General features: G+C 36.6%; 1 protein-coding gene across 3 annotated transcripts in view; it reads left to right on the top strand.

The window, feature by feature from the left end:
• Positions 1-17,215, top strand: part of WDPCP (WD repeat containing planar cell polarity effector) — a 103,968-nt gene that overhangs the window by 6,294 nt on the left and 80,459 nt on the right. For all 3 annotated transcript variants that reach the window (XM_027779835.2, XM_055811029.1, XM_027779837.2), the window contains 3 exons: positions 8,502-8,616; positions 12,242-12,375; positions 16,829-17,023. In XM_027779835.2, coding sequence (XP_027635636.1) covers positions 8,502-8,616; positions 12,242-12,375; positions 16,829-17,023 — 444 coding nt within the window. The remainder of the gene's footprint in view (positions 1-8,501; positions 8,617-12,241; positions 12,376-16,828; positions 17,024-17,215) is intronic.

Below are 17,215 nucleotides of genomic sequence, written 5' to 3'. Positions count from 1 at the left end.
AGTCTTCATTGTTCATGAGGAAGTGTGCATCATATTTGAAACTGCTTTGGCATGGGGAATACTTGTAAATATTACTAATACTGTTTCTAAAAAGAAATGTCGTATTTTAACTTTTATGCTTTTTCACATTCATAGTTTTTTTTCTTCTATTTCAAGTAGTTCCAAATGTGTGTCAGCAGGATGAATATTAACTATTTGAACATTATACAGCTGAAATTCCAGAAATGTCTTTAAGAATAGCAAAATGTTTGAATACCTGACATACCAAATAGCATATAGTCTTTTTGTATCAATAATAAAGATATTATTGTCTAAGCTACACTTGCCTATCAGATCTTATCGCTAGTAAATGTATATAATTTGCGGACAGATTATGTATTATATATCTGTGAATGTTAATCTGCTAGAACTGATTTAAATATTAATTGCATGCTAATTTAGGTGACTAATTTTTTAGTTAGTATTGTTCTGATTAGGAATGGAATTTGGTTAAGAAATACTGAGTCAATTAGCCATGAGTGTATTCATCTGCTTCCCAGTTTGCTGTCTCTTCATTTGCGCTCCCTGTCCATTCTCCCTCGGTCATTTTCCTTCCCCTCTCATCTATCTGCATTCAGTATAAAACTTTTTTTTTTTTTAACTTAGCATCCTCTGAGTAGTTTCAGGTTTACATAAACAAAAAGGAGACAAATACAATTTTACCTATTTCTTGTACAAGATGGGAAAGAAAAGTGATGGATGTTTTTATCTTAGTATATCGGGACTGGCTCTATATTGGATTGACTCATGTAAAGGGGTAGCTTGGTAAATTGAGTATTTTTTTAGGGATTTTTAGATGGTTTGTATAGCCAGAGTTTAAGTGACAGTAAGCTTATGAAATAGTCAGAGTTAAAATTATAGATAAGAATCATAGTCATTTCTCTGTCCTTAAATTCTGCTTTTAGTTTCTCAATCACAAAACAAAATGTTTCTTTTAATATAATAATGGCTGATAATTGAAGACTCCAACTGGGTTTAGAATGTTCTGCCAAAACAATTGTGTTATTCTACTTTCTGTCTTCCTGAAAATATAACCTCTCCAACAAATGAAAATAAAACAGGAAAAAACGAATAATTTGGGAGAGCCTAGAAGAGAAAAGCTGTCTTCTATCAAGTTTTATGTCAAGCTGTTTTTTTTCCTGCTGCTCATCTGTCTTGGAGCATTTTGCAGAGCTATCTGGACTCTCCCTATTTTGATACAATCGTTCTGAAGCTTCTGGAAAAGATGTACCTTTATTTTTTTTAGTTCTAATAGGAGACTAATTAACTGTTTCAGCAGAAAGTCCTTATCACATAATGGTGCAATCTATGTCATAGCGCTAGTGTATTCACATGCTATTTTGGATGGATACCAGAGCAGCTGCTAGTGGAAAAAGAAAAGTCCATGTTTGCATTAACTTTCAAGTGTAATGGAAGCAACAAGTCAGACAAACAGCATGGAGAGCATGCGGTGAACTATCCTGACTGTCCTAATTTTCAGTGATTTGGCCTAAATCTGAGTTTATGGTTTAATTATAGGGTGGGGGTTTTAGCTCTTTGGTTTTTAGCAGCAATACAATATCAAATAAATGAATTCACAGAAATTAAAATATTTAACTCAAGAGCCATCACATTTTTCAATAAATGTTCTATGTGTTTGAATCTGCTGTATCTTCAGCTGAACAAGGAAGAGTTCCCTTTGTTTTGTAATAACAATGTGCTATCCAAAAACTTAATGGTTGTTGTACCTTTAGCACAGCAGAACAAATGGAAAAAAATCTGAAAGGTGATACAATGAAAACAAGACTATATTTTAAAATAGTAGTATGATTTCCCTCAGATTTTGTGAAAAACCAAGCGTAAGACTGCTGCCAGTGTGCTTTCTGGAACCTAAACATCACCATTCCTAATCCCTCACTGCTTCCTCCAGCACCTCCACCTTCTAACTAGCCCACAAGCAAAAGTTGGGGGCTATAAATGTAAGCATGCATGTGCTAAAAATAAGTATGCTATCGTGTTAACCGTTTCTGTGCAAATGACCAATTAGACTTCATGCGTATGCCTCAATGAAAAATCTAGTTAGTTTGCATGTGGATTACCTTGTCCATTGTATGAATGTATTTCTCAGAATTGGCTCTTCTGTATGAGTTTGCCTAGAACTACTGTAACACTGGCCCAGCTTTCTACCTGTCTTGATGTTTCATTTTATGCATCAAAATTTCTCCTCTTACTTCTTTTATATAATCAGTGCATTAGAAGTTTCATATTTACTTCCTTGTCCATTACCAAAAAGCATCCACTGACCTTTATTTTTGCTCTTCAAAGTATACATTCTAGTACTGCTTAGAGCTTCTGAAACAGATGATGTGCCATTTCATGTAAACATAACCTAGACTGTACAGGGATTTTTGTCAAGGAGTTTGCTCTCCTATTTAGAAGAGCTTAGTTGAGCCCTGAAGGACTGGGGTCTTTTCTTCAGCTCTGTTCCTCCTTACTGCAGTAGGATGTGAATGCTCACCGTTTGTGTGTGGTACTTCTGAACCCCAGCTTTGATGACCTGTGATGAGTTGCTGAAGTAATCCTGTAATCCTCAGTTAGTTGATGTCAAAGGAAAATAAACAGACCATAAAAGAAGGGCGACAGAAAAAAAGACTAGTCTTTACAATAAGATGCCACTGTACTGTTTATAATTAAATAAACAATTTACTCCTTGGCTTCCCCTGCCGAGGAGTAATAACCTAAGGAATTAATTTTATCAGTATTGTTGCATTTACTCAGCTCAGCTCTGGCTGCTTCCCTTCCTCTTGGTGTCCTTCTCTGATTCTTTGGAATGCTTTTAAGTTTTACCGCAGAATCATGAAATCAGTCCCATGAAATGATGCCATTGGTTCAGGTTTGGTTTTACAATATAAGGTAGTAAAACTTAATGAGATCTAGCCAAAACATTTGATTTCCAACTGTTTCTAGTTTTACATTTGCATTACTATGTAGAATTAAACACATGCCAATGCTGAATTATTTTATTGTATAAAAGCCAAGCACAAGCTGTGAATCATATCTGTTACCTGCTAATGAAAAAGATTTATATATTCTTTGCTAAATTACTTGGAGTTGATGTAGTTTGATTGTGTTGCAATTTACATATGTGTATGAGTGGTTTTTGTGTTACCATCATTGACATATTTAGAACTGGATTCTGAATGGAGATATACAGCAATATTTGCTGACATGGCATGTTATATCAGCTGCAATGCCCATAAGTAAACTGATGTAGCAAGATGTGTGGTGACATACAGTAGCACATCTGATATCAAAATCAAGACATTCTGGCTCAAATACATGAGAAGCTAGTACCCATCACCAGTTACTAAGAGGAACCCTGCTCTCATATTAAATTCTTTTGGTTGCTTTTGATCACAACCATTAATGTGTTGTGTGGTTTTAGAGATTTGGAGCTAGAAGTACAAATGCATTGATTATTGTGAAACAGTAACATGTAACAACAATAACTTCATCTGTAATAAGGCATGCAACAGAGTAATTACAGTAGGGTGGCTAAGAAAGCAATCTGGAATGAAGAGGTGGGGAAAACCCCTGGGAACCTGCTTGAACAAGAAATGCTTTGCAATTCTCTTCTCCTTTTGCATATTCCTTTGTCGGTTGGGCTCTGGAAGGGAAAACAGTTTGCAGCGATATTTTTTACAGGCATATTTTCCTTCTCTTCCAATTTTAATCAGATAGAAGCAAATCCTGGCTTTGCTCTGCAAGTATCTTTTTAGGTAGAAGGGCTGATAAGCAGCTAAGCTGCATGAATGAGGAGTCAAGGGCCAAGGCTTCCGAGGATAAAGGAATCCACTTAAGTACATGCTTAAGTTCTACTGAAGTCCGTAACTTGTGAGCCTGTACTTAAGTCCTTTGCCTAAGTAGTAACTTAAACAAAAAAGTAACTCAAATACATATGGGAGCACTTTGCTATTGGGGAAGGGAAGGGCCAAGTCTTCCCCTGGGTATCCTCTGCTCTTTGTTATGTCTTTCCTGCTCATTGGAGAATCATTTTTGGCACTCAGTACATAATTCCTTCTATCAAAGTCTTCACGTTCAGCTCCTTAGTAACAGAGAAATAAAGTGGCCCTTCCTTCCCAGCATGTAGACTGACCAGGTGCCCAAACATTTCACTCGGTCCACATTCAAGTACAAAGGCTACGCCTATTCTTCCAATAGGTGTGAAGTCATGCTTTCGTGTTTTGTTTAGGAACAGCTCAAGACTGTTAAAGCTGTGGAGATGACTCTTCTGATTTCTATTTTTCACACTGCAGTACTTTAGTCTGAAAAATTTGTGATGTGTTTCATTACTGAGAGTTTCTTTTGCTAATTTGATATCTGTTAGATGGAATGACTTTGTGCCTTGTGTAGATAATGCCTCTAATGTTTGCTTTTATTCCTTAGCAATGATGGGCAGTTCCCTTGAGCACTACTTTGTGGAGCTGGATCACTGTGTATCCGTGTTCAAGCCAAGTTTGCAATCTTCCCCGTTTCCTTTATAGTCATGCGTGCTTGTGATTGGACTTCTCCCATCCACCAAAATATGAGTTTAACTACGCAAGCTTACATATAACAACATCTAAATCTTTATTATCATGTAACAGTCTTTGCATAGACTACACAGTGAGTAAGGAATTGAAACTGTGAAGTTTCAGTTCAAGCACATACATCTTTAGAATATTTTTGATGAAAGACAATATAGAATTGTAGAAGCATAGACTCATTTAGATTGGAAAAGACCCTTAAGATCATTGAGTCCAACTGTTAGCCTCACACTGCCAAGTCCACCACTGAACCATGTCCCTGAGCGCCGCATCGACACATCTTTTAAATACTTCCAGTGATGGTGACTCAGCCGTTTCCCTGCTTTATTTAAATACCTGCTTGTACTTCATGGTAAACTTTTAAGAACTATTAAAAAAACCCACCCTCATTCTAATCCGAAAGATTTTTAAAGGCAGGAGGAAGAAATACTGACCTTACATGGCCACATAGTGTGTAAGGTCTCTGATTTACTTTTTAAATTGATTCTCTAAAGTTCCTAGAGGGAGTGACTTAAACCTGTGTAGCACAGCAAAAGTTACTTTAGTTAGTTAAGTAACAGCAAAAAAGTTAAGTTACAGCAAAAATGTGTTAAATTAAAATTTTAAGTTTTGGCCAAATATCTCAAACTTCAGTGGAGAATAATGGGAAAGAAAGTTTTACTGTAAAAATAAAGGAGGAGGGAGCGCAATGAGAGAAACAGTAAAAGCCATGGAAATGATACTACTACCTACTTTCTGTCATTCTGGCATGCCATACTGGTAGCATAGAGATCTGTGCAATATTTAAAATACATAGCATTGGTTTAATGACTACTATTATAGATGTAAAGCAAAGCACACCTATTTGCACAATATTTTGTATTTATATAAATTTGTTGTCATTATACACTGGAGCAATTGTGACAGATTTCTATTTCTGTAACAGGTGTGACTTAGGTCACAGGAAATGAACATAGAGGCATAAAGTGAATTTACACCTGAAACATTTAAGAGTTAAAGAGCTCTAATCATATTTGTTACTCTGAAGCCAGAATTTGCAAGCGTGTCCCTGTACAGCATGGTGGATGGATGTACTAGATGTCAGCAGAATGACAACCATGTGGCCTCATTCCGTAATGCAGTTATTCCAAGATCGTTGACCACCTACAAATCAAAACACATTTTTTCCTGTGTTTTGCCTCTCCTCTTTACTTGGATGGGTGGTATATATCCTTACTCTGTCAGGTAAACGTAGAGGCTACAAAGAGACTTCTAATTCACTTAGGTTTTTCTCCCAGGTTAACTCCAGCTTGCTTTTCTCTCTCCCTGCAAGAAGAGGAAGTGTGGGACAACCTACCAGTACAGTGACATTTTCTGAGGGAAGAACATAGCTCCCAAGCAAAGGTGTTGTGGAAGTCACAAGCTGGAGAGTTTATTTATCTGACTGAACCAGCTTTCTTGTTGGCACAAAACACTGAAGGATTTGTGGTGTTTTCTCTGGCAGGCTGATATTCATTCAGTAATTTAGAACTGATCTTTCTAGGGTACTTATGTAAATTTTCCTTGATTGTTGCTTGCATCATAGTTTGTCAGCTTCTGGGTTTCAACCCTCACGTTTTCAGTTGAAAATTGTTCTCTGGATAATTATAGCTAACCGTAGTTAAATCGTGCTGGACTTAACAATATAAAGTTGGAAATAAATTGTGACTTTATCTAATCTAACTTCAACATAAGGATAAATTAAAGTTTTGAAAGATTGCAATAAAAGCTGCATGAGTGTAGCTGTGTCTAGTATTTTTACTAGGACAGAACCTGAAACGACATCTGTCGTGACAGGCAGTATTGAAACATTGACTATATATATTTATCAACCAAATGCATGACTAGACTTTGGCAGGGTAGGAATGATCGTTCTTAAAAAATTCATCTCACATCACAGGTATTTTTTGTTTCTATTTCAGACATCACTAGAATCTATTTTTAAACTATTGTGAATTGATAGGAAGATAGATTGGATTAATGCTGATTAAAGATACTAGTCAGGGCAAGAAAATAATTTATTTAAATATGCTTGTCCTTTTCTTTGCTGCAGAGAGCACAGAGCAGTAGTAATATAGCAAAATATGTAGAACCAAGTTTTTTTCATGGCTAAATTATTGGGAGCAGGGCATTGCACAAGAGGCAAGCTCAATTAGATCACTACATCCCTGTGGTGATAATATATTTTATTTATTATACGATCCAGTAGATCTCACTGCAAGCAAGCTCGCCTGGTGTTTATATACCAGTGTGTTGTTCTAAAAAGTATAATGCAACCATGCTTGTCTTGCTCTAGCATAAAACAAACAGGGATTTTTCTGCCAAATTCTGCTACAAAAGCAAGTATTTCTCCCATAGTAAGTTTTTTAAAAGCACAGAGATTTCTTTACAGATCTGCTGTTAGGTAGAAGTAAGAGCTGGAGTCCCAGCTTTCTGGCCTTTGGTGAGCCCTCTGTACTTCCCTGCAATGGTCTTTCCACTGAGGATTCCTTTGGCAGAAAAGATTGTTCAGCAAGTTTTCAGGCTGGTGTAGCCTCTGCTGAAAAATTAATGGTATTTTTTTGTATATGGATGAGAGAGAGATGAACGCCAAGCTGCCAGAGTGGGTCCTACAGAACTGCTGCCATGCAGCAGCAATGAGAGCTGGCTGGAAACTTCTTTAACTTACATGCTGAGGTCACCTAGTCCAGCAGCTTGCAGGACCAGAGGTGGCACTGGAAGATGAATGGAAATACATTTCTGTTTTCAGTGCTGCATGAGAAGATCAAAATCGTAGTAGTGATTTTTTTCACTGTTTTTACATCAGGGTTTCTGTAGAACCCAAGTTTGGCAATAAGTTAATTAGTATGGTCATAATTTTTTTTTTTTTATAAACCCCAAACTATCTTTTACCATGTTGCTAAGAAAAAAGTAATCGCTCTAATAAAGCTTTTCGTTTACTTCTGCTACTGGAGTAACTTCACAAAGTGAGGTCAATCACAACAGAGCAGGGAACTTCATGGGCTTTATTTTCCGAATTTATTTGCCGTAGTAGTTGCATTCAGAAAATTACTAAGTTTAATGGTTTAATTATGCAAAAAGAACTGGTTTTCATAACTCCCGTCACTGAGCATTCTCGCATACAAGTTACAGCATCGGAAGGAGCTGATAAGTACTATGATTTAGTCTTCAAGATTATATGTATCATTTAATTGAGATTAATTAGGCAGAAATATTCAGTTAACTCTGAAATAAGCCTCTGAATATTCTGCCCAATGGTTTAAATTCCTTCTTTCTAAGAGAGACATCTATAACCTTATGCCAAGGAGTATATGGATTTATTAGGAGCCCACAGTTATGACTGTAGTAGGGCGCTATTAAGTTAAACAATATATGAATGATCAGAAATAACAAGGTTAGCAAAAAGGTGCTGGTTTTAATCAGTGATGATCATAATATAAACTTACGTGAAGCCCAACTTTATATTTTTTTTGATATAATGCAGGCTATGCAGTTATTTTATACAGAAAAAATCAGGTCCATGGATGATGGTGATCAGCATCATTCCTTTACTCATTCAGGACAGAATTATGATCTCCATTTTTAATGAAATATTTCAGTACGTTTCATGCAACATTTGAGAACTTAGCACGCATGTTCTTCAAGTGTTCAGCAATTGTAATTCTTGTGCCCGTACAATTCAGTGTTGGATTACGTCTCTCTTTCATCGAAAAAGCTTTCAAAGTCATTATAAGACATCTTTGCATCAACGATAATAAGTCTTTTCTGTAATTTTGAAAATTAGATTACTATGTAATGGACAGCTGCTAATACGTACCTTGAAACGTTTCACTTTATTAATGATTCTTGATGTCTTGTTTTCTCGCTCTTTGGATTTAGCTCCTCTTTCACTCAGGTGTATTGGTGTCCCTAAGCCTTTCTGGGCCACAGCTGGAGAAGGTGGTGATTGACAGGACCCTGGTGGGGAAGCTCATCTCCGACACCATCAGTGATGGTAATTACACCCACGTGCAAATCAATTGCCTACATTAACAATAGAGCAGAGAAACAGTATGTCAACAGGTAGACTAATTATTGCCATTGGGGACTTGCAAACACAACAAGTAATTGCATGTAATGCCATAGTTACAACCCTCAGGACTAAGAACACTTTAAGAATAATATTTAACATCAAAGTTTTCAGGCTTGTCAAATACTGAATGGGTTTCTAAAATTCGGTTTCTTACACATTTTAATCACTGTCAACATGCCATTTGAACTTGTCATTTTTACTTCATAGGTTGGAGAATGGGACAGAACCAAACATTAGCCAACTGATAAATTATGTGGGAAAATTATTATTAAAATATTAACTTATTAATAAAGGCTGGATAACATTAGTTATGTGGAGGTGTTCTGATTTAGTTTCTAGATTTCCAGAATCTCACTATTGTTACTAAATAGTCACTGTTCAAAACAAAGTTTTAGTTTAAGGCAGAGAAAACTTCTGAAAGTGTACCTGTTTTCAACAGCTTTAGAAAATGACTATAGTTTTTCCACTGTGTCTCTATAGACCTCCACTGAGAACTCAGCCAGGTATCTTGGCATCTGCATGATCAAGAATATGGAATTTTCGTGTGAGCCAAATTACATGTGCATTATCTTCCAAACTCTTAAAAAGTACACCCAAATTACATCCTTTTAATAAGATATACTAGATTTAGCTTTGGTCTTTAGCAATTGATTTCCTTCCATACCCAGTCATCTGTTGAATATTGGCCTGGTTATTTAAGAAACCTGCAAAAATGTGTCTCTCTGACCTTTTCTTATCAGTATGTTTTAGTTTAGTCTTGAAAATTAACATTAATGTAACTATGTTAGTAGAGTTGTTGTTCTAAAAATGTAACTTCATTTTTTACCAACTAGTGACACAGCACAGAACACATTTAATGTCTTGACTCCTTTGTTTTAGCCCTTCACCTAAATTACTGGAATACTAGTTCCATCTCAACTTTTCCTGCCATTTCCAGAAAGAGGATTTCATACTTCCAGGTGACAGAAAATAGGAAAGCCTGAAAGCTAAGTTTATAACCAGATTGAAGTTGTTTGTAGAACTTATTTAGAAAACTCTGTCTTTTTTAAAAAAAACTAATAAATATTAAATGTATAAGTAAATTGTACATCTCTTGCCTGACATTGGCTTAATATGTGGTAGGAATACAAATTTTTTTAAAAAAAATACCACTTACTAAAAAAGCTTACAACTAAAGGAATAATAAAGCAACAAATATGTTTTCCTACAGTTATGCCATTCAAACTGCTATAAATAATGTTACGTAATAGTTTTTCCTTACTCTCAAGAATTTCTTAAACCTCCATGTTTGACAATACCCGTGTCTGAAGGTGAAACAGGACTGCTTCTGTTCAGTAAAAGCAAACCCCAACACCTGTCATTGCAATATGGTTTTTATTTTCATGATCAACAAAAGAAAATATTTTTGTTACCTGTGCAAATAGTGTTCAGAATGCAAACTTTTGTACTGAACTGTCCTTACGTGACAACCACAACATAATGTTGTCGTAGAATAAATTAACTTTAATCCAACATAATTGCATGTCTTTCCAAATCTGGGTTGGAATTAGGGTTGTGATCATGAAGTTGGCCAAAATAAATTTGATAATGCAAAAATTCTATGTAAAAATAATAGTTCTTATGGTTAAAAATCATGTATATGTAGAAATGGGTAAGGATTACAGTCTGCCAAAATTACTTAGGATATGTTGTAATTCTCAGAGTAGCATGTCCTCGTAACACTTGGAGTAAAGGTCAGATTGTGTGTACAAAATACAGAATTAAGATTGCATTTATAATCCTCCTGTCTCTACTACTGATTTTTATTATTTATAGGCAAAATTTAAAAGCTAATTTAATTAGCAATTATGGGAAAAAATCCTTTCCTGAAGGAAAACAGTATTTCTCATTTTGTAAATTATTTTGTGGCACTGAGGTCTTGCGGTACTAGTACGTAGAACATGAACGAGACTGCTTGCCTTTTGGGGGTAACCTGGCTCTGCAGCACATGGTCCTCTCTCTGTACTGGCCCAGCTGTGCCCACAGCTGCCTTCATGCTGATTGCATCTCCACTCCTACCCGGGACAGCCACGGGTACTGAAAATCAAGGCACCACTAGTCACAGTCACGCCTGCCCAGGGATCTTTGAACCCTGCTTTCTTCCCTTCAGCCAAAACAAATTTCAGAAGCATCTGAGGTGTGCTGCAGGTCATCTGTAATGTGAATTCTGTGAGGATATCAAAATATTTTAACTGTGCACATATTGAGGGTACATACTCAGTGGCTTTGACTGTTCGTCTGTGTTTAGGATCTCAGTTATAGTTTCAAACTCACCATGTCAGCTACTTTATCACCATTTCTTTTTTTTTTTTTTCTTTCAAAAGCTAGTGTTATTGTTACATTTCAAAGGCAATTATTTGGCTTTAAACTTTACTCTTTAGTATTTGCATACCAGGTACTTCAGAGCTGTGCTAGTACATGACTATTGGAAAATGCAACTGGTTATAAATCAGACTAAAGCAAAGCAAAGCTGAGTAGCCAGTTTTCAATGTTTATATGTAAGACTTAAACTGTCAGTCTACTTAAGAGTATGTAAAATACATTTAAGAATCTAGGATAATAGTCATAAATGCATTTTCTTTGTTTTTCAAGGGTGGTTCTGCATTGGTTTTTTTACCCTCAGTCCCTTTTAGCAGAGTGTTCTGAGTTTACTTTCTGAAAACAGCTTGCTAGCTTTAATTTAAACCCGATTCTCATTAACAATTCTTCAGTGATCTGGTACTAGTAACCCTGGTGACTCACTTCATTGTCAGACGTCTCTTTAAATGTGGCCACCGCTTGAATAACTGGGTAGCACTTGGGAAGAATTCTAGATACTCTTGTGTAATTATTTTTTATTGTCATATCAGTTAATAACTTTTATATTGAACTATTTTGGTCTAGCACCCCTTTATGATAACAGCAGGGATTCCGCTGCACTTTTCCAGACTCCAAGGTAGTTCTTGGTTCCATCTTGGTTACTTTATTGTTTGGGTACCCCCATGTGAAGCTTTCAACAAATCCATAACCCCTCTAAAGCATAATCCTGTATGTAACAGCCTCCTTGATGTCTGCAGCAGCACCCAGAACCTTACAGTATCAAAATACCAAATACACCTCCAGTACTAATTTGCATTTATCATCCTTAACGCAGGCTGTGCTGTATTAGGTGCATTTCTGAAATACTGGTGGATGCTACCATAAGAAAAAAATGAATGCTGAACTGATATGAAAATTAATGTGGAAGGGCATAAAACATATATTTGAATGTAGGGGTAACTTGATATGAGATAATTTATTCAGGTTTATGTCATCGGAGTACTCCCTAGGCTTTATTTCTCATTTCCAAGAAGGTCCTGGCAGGATGACGCACTGATGTTTTTTAGGAGATTACAGAGGCTTCAGTGTAATATTTAAGACACTGTCTTGAAAAAATTGCTTCTTCCAATGTCTCGGAGGAGGGTTCAGTAATTTGTTTTGTTACTAGAAACAGGTATTACGGTGGTGACAATTCTTATTTGTTTTTCAGCTGTTCTTGCAGACAATTTCATCATCTTGTCGTTTGAGAACCATAACCAACTCTGCTTTATTCAGTTTACAAAGAAGATAGATTCTCCCAATGTAAACAAAAGACTGGAAAAACTCTCTTGTTTGGACTTCAAGGTATAGCTGTCAGTGGTGACTGTAAATACCGTAGTAACTTTACGTTATGAATCACAGGTACTCATTGATAGTATATAGCAGTATAAATTGCAAACCTTTATATAACTGACCAGAACAGCTCAAATTCTAAAACTGGCAGTTATTGAAAAATCAAAAAAAATTACATGGCATTCTGAGTTAATGAGTTAGAATACTGTGCCAAGAGGGATCCAATTTTCTACTGTATTTAGGTTCAGGGCTCAGACACACAGTTGAGTTACCCCTGCTTAACAGATTACCTTGTGTCTGTTGAGCAGCAGTAACTGACCCTTTGCACATTCTCAGCATCTAACAAGCATGAAGCAAAATCTGTAATGGTAAACCTCAGTGTAAAAGATTTAAGGTAATGTGTTTTACCTCTTGTCTGCTGTGGGCTAAAAACGCACACATGGTCAATTACTATGGCTCAGCTGATACACGTGAACTCAGTCATCTGTCCGAGGCACAAGACTGTTGTAATTCTTCGCAGAAATCTTAACTTTCCCTGTAGTAATTACAGTAATTGTATTGTTGGGACGGTTGGTTTTGCAATTAAGCCACTGAGCTAGGACCCAAGATATAAAAGCTGGGTTTCTCACCACTGACAAACTATGTATGTGACCTTAGGCAAGTGACTCGGTGCCTCTGTATCTCAGTTCAGTACGTACACAGTGAAGATTAAAATACTCCTTTTCTCCAGCCCTTTATATATGAGTGTGTCTCGTGTACATATGAGTGACGGCAGTAGCTGAAAGGCAGTCTAGAGAGAGCTGAGCTGGCTTTAAACTAGCCAGTTGGGATGTCAGTAGGAACCAGCTCATCTCAAGCTGAATTACGCTGTGTCTTGGATGGATTGGGCAGTGTAGACATAACTTATTTCAACCATAAGCTCTTTGCCGTCAGGGCAGTGGCTGGCCTTAGGTGAAAGTGCTTGGCACTACCACAGTATCAAACAATAATCAACCAAAGGCAATTAACTTTGAACAGGCAGAGTAGGAAAGGGGCTGCGTCTAGTTCACTGCAAGAGTGAAAGAGAGGCAAGCCTTTGGCCAAGAAAGGTAGTAAGATATAGTGAGCAAAATTGTGAGTTTGTATTTATTTCAGACAGGATAAATGTTAAGGAAAACAGTCCTGTGCTAGCAAATATTTTCCCCTTGACAACCCCTCTGTAATTTGCTTCTTCACATAAGAGAGTTTGCATCTGCAAGGCAAGCTTTTTAAGGATGTGTTTAATTTAAGTTTTGCCATAATACGTTTTAACTTGCTTGGTAGAAATACTTTCTGCTAGGGTGAATATCTAATACATTTTCCAGGCTGTTTCAGTTCAGGGCCTCTTTTCAGCAATGACTTGTGTTTGCGAGATTGATCCAACCTCTATAACGTGGATTTGAGACAGTTCACTGTTCACCAGGAACTGAGCTGATACGTAGTTTACTTTAAAATGATGTGCACTTGTGCCTGGCCGATGGCGTTTGTTAAGGTTCTGCTTTAGAAGCAAGTCTGGTGTGTGGTGTGGTTTGGCTTTTTTTTAATAGAGCTGAACTTTAACGAAGAAGCTGTGGTGAGCTGAAGACTGCCTTCATCATTTAATTGTGAGGCCATAGCTCCTTACTTAATTTATGTTTAGAAAGTAAGTTTGCATTCTGAGTATCATTGGGCACATTTTGGATCTAATGGTTATGGCATTTTTTTCTTGGGAAAGAAGAAAAGCCTAATCCATAGAAAAGCCTTTCTGCCCTAGGAAACCAGAAATATCTGCTGCACTCCTTAATAGGGTTGTTGTGTTCAGTTCTTTGCTGACACAGCTGAGCTTCTCGAAACGCCTCCATGTTCAATGTTAACTTTGCTTTCTCTTGAAATCAGTGGGAATCACTATGGATTATTTCTTTGCCAGCCAAAAAAAGGCATTTGCATTTTTTAATTGAATGTTCTTTTGTGTGAGGCTTGCTAGTTAGGCAGCTAAATATAATTTTTATTATCTTCAAAATTGCACCGGTGTGAGCCAGCAGAAGGTATTATTCACTACTGCAATAATATTATGTCAGCTCTCTGCATTGAATTAGAGTTCTTCATGGCTGATTTTGGTCAAACTTAGGAAAGCTAAAAGATGACAGACACAGTCAACACTAGTGTCACTATCAGTAGTACAAAAGAAACAAAAGATGGTCCTCAATTGAGAATGTGCAAACTTGCAACAATACAGGCTTTAGAAAAAAACCAGTTCCTTAGTGTTGATATTTTTTTCAAGAGAAATTTAATTAAAAGGTAGCTTGCAGTGGTATAGAACTACCACGGGATTAAAATCTGGAGCTAAGCTTCAGGAAATTTAAGTGTAGCCTTCATTTCTGCCTCCGAGTTTTGGTAGCCTTGAGAAATATATACAGCATTTGGGTTTAAATTCCCATTTCTGCAATGAGGAGAATGCTTGCTTATGATCATATGTAATGATATAATTAAATTTCTGTCATATTAACATCATAATTTTTTTGGTACTTTACTTGGACAGAGGCAACTTCATATTGTTCAGTGTCCAGCCTCATGGTGGGCAAAGTTGGCAGGGAACACTATGCAGTACTGGACTACCAGAGTGCTATTAATAATAATAGCAAGTCAGCCAGGCTTTCCTCCTCACAGTTGGGTATTTATCCAAAAGTTGTGGGTTTTACACAATATATACCTAAATGGGAGAATGACGTTCTCTATCCCCTTCCTTTCTAAACAGTAGCACCTTGGCTTTTGTTTACACTTTATAAAAATACAGGAAGACTTACTGTAGGAATTGCTACGGTCTTGAAGACCAGCAAAACATAAGAACTATTATCATTTGTCTTCTTTTAGCAACATTAATGTCTGAGAGTGCCATGTCTAATGCAAGACATAAAGGTTTACAAAAGATTTGTGGCTGTTATTACAGGTGAAATTGTTGTGAACAGTTAATACTGCAAAACAGGACTAATTAATATCTGTGAAACTACTTGTGTTTTTCCATCGTAATAAATGTGTTGTCACCAAATTGACTGTTTATATATATCTTTAATTCAAGTAACAAGTACCTGTTAACTTCTTGTATGTTTTATCGTTATACTTCTAAGTATTTTGACAAGTAAAACAGGGTATTCTGAAAATATTGACCTTTTGCAAGTTTTTCCCATCTGTGGTTTTTTTAATCCATTTCAATTTACTGAAGGAAGAGACAGTACAAGGAGTTAAATGTTTACCATGAGAGAACAACATTGGTAATTACTTTGATTTCAGTTCCTTTTGATGTGTATTCAGGGGATGAAGAGGTCAATAATATTATGACCATGCAAATAGAAAAGGGTTCTTTTTGACCATATAAAAAACAGCAAAGGATTATTAAAGCATTAACCTTGATTTTAATGGCCTTGGTTGAGTGGTGAGATCACAATTTGGATGAGCCTGATTATTTACTAAATACAATACATAAATGCAACGGGTTCTTAACACCCATTGCACTCTGGCATTATCGCATTACTGCCATCCTTTGTTGCCTTGCAGACAGGAATATGAAAGCAATCTGTCATGTAGTGAGACTGGCTCCAGAAGCATTTCTCTGATAAGAAGACCCCCTGCCCTTTGCTAGTGTCTGGTCCAGTAGGCTTAGCCATGCGCTTAATCCCCAGAAAGTGGTTCGATTATTGCTGACCAGCAATGGCAAGATAGTTTTTTTTTTCCCCTAGCTATCAACCTTCCATTAATTCCTTAAGCAGAAATGCGGTGCAATCTATATTTCCTTGGCATGTGTCACACAGATGGTGCACTGCTCATGTTTTCAAATAACCATGCTCCAAAATAACAGAGTTTGAATAATAAATTCCACAAATCCTTTCTGAGAAAGAGGCACAATTCTCAAGAGCTGCATAAACTTTACGCATGATGCTGTAGCTCATCCACATTATGCATAAAAGTATATATTCTCTTGCAAAGCAGACGTTTGTATCTGGATTCCTTAATTTAGGGAGGAACAAGAAAGATATATACTTTCTCAAACACTGTAGAATATATTTAATATTTGATTATGTTTTAAACACTAGCCTTAGCTCCCTGGTCAGCTTTGCAGAACTTGTCATTTAATATGGCTAAGCTTAAATCCTATGTGTAGGTCGATGCTGTCAAGCAACCATGACTGTACATTTTGGTATTGATTGGAGTCATTGCAGTAAATTCCTTCTTAACTCACATTCCTTTCCTTCCCAATCCCCTCCCCATAGATAAAGGTGTGAGCACGTCTTTTTCTGTCTGAGGAGATATTTTTTACATTTACAGACAGCCTATATGAAGATATATGTACGCAGTTCTCTGTGTGTGTATATATATATATATTCTCTTTCACACATCCAAAGTAAATGCTCCCTATTGCTTCTACTTTGCTATTTTAACACCTCAAATATCTCCTGCATTTTTCTTCCATCAGATTTCTTATGTTGATATACTTGGACCAGAAGGTAGAAGGATGAAACGTCACCTGGCAATAAACTGTAAGCAAGATATGGTCATTTGCTGGTGGTCAGCAACTAGTAGTGATGGAGCATGGCCTTGGTCTCCTATTTCCTGTGAGAGGGACAGAGCCAACCTATTGCTGTTAGGCTGTGCACATGGCAAATTGGAGGTAAAGTGCTGAACTCTCTTGATTTTTCAGATTTGCTAGAGAAATAACTGTTCAACTTAAATGCATATTCAGGTAAATAGAAAGAACAGATATGGTGAAATCATAAGATCAGCCAATCTAAACTTAAAAGCAAAAGTTCGGTATTTAATGAAAAAAGCACCTTTTTTACTATGTTTACTATTTTCACATCAA

The sequence above is a fragment of the Falco peregrinus genome, chromosome 7 (genome assembly GCF_023634155.1).
Source record: "Falco peregrinus isolate bFalPer1 chromosome 7, bFalPer1.pri, whole genome shotgun sequence".
Classification (NCBI taxonomy): Eukaryota; Metazoa; Chordata; class Aves; order Falconiformes; family Falconidae; genus Falco; species Falco peregrinus.
The sequence above is the reverse complement of the archived record's forward strand: the minus strand, read 5'-3'. Positions and strand labels throughout refer to the sequence as shown.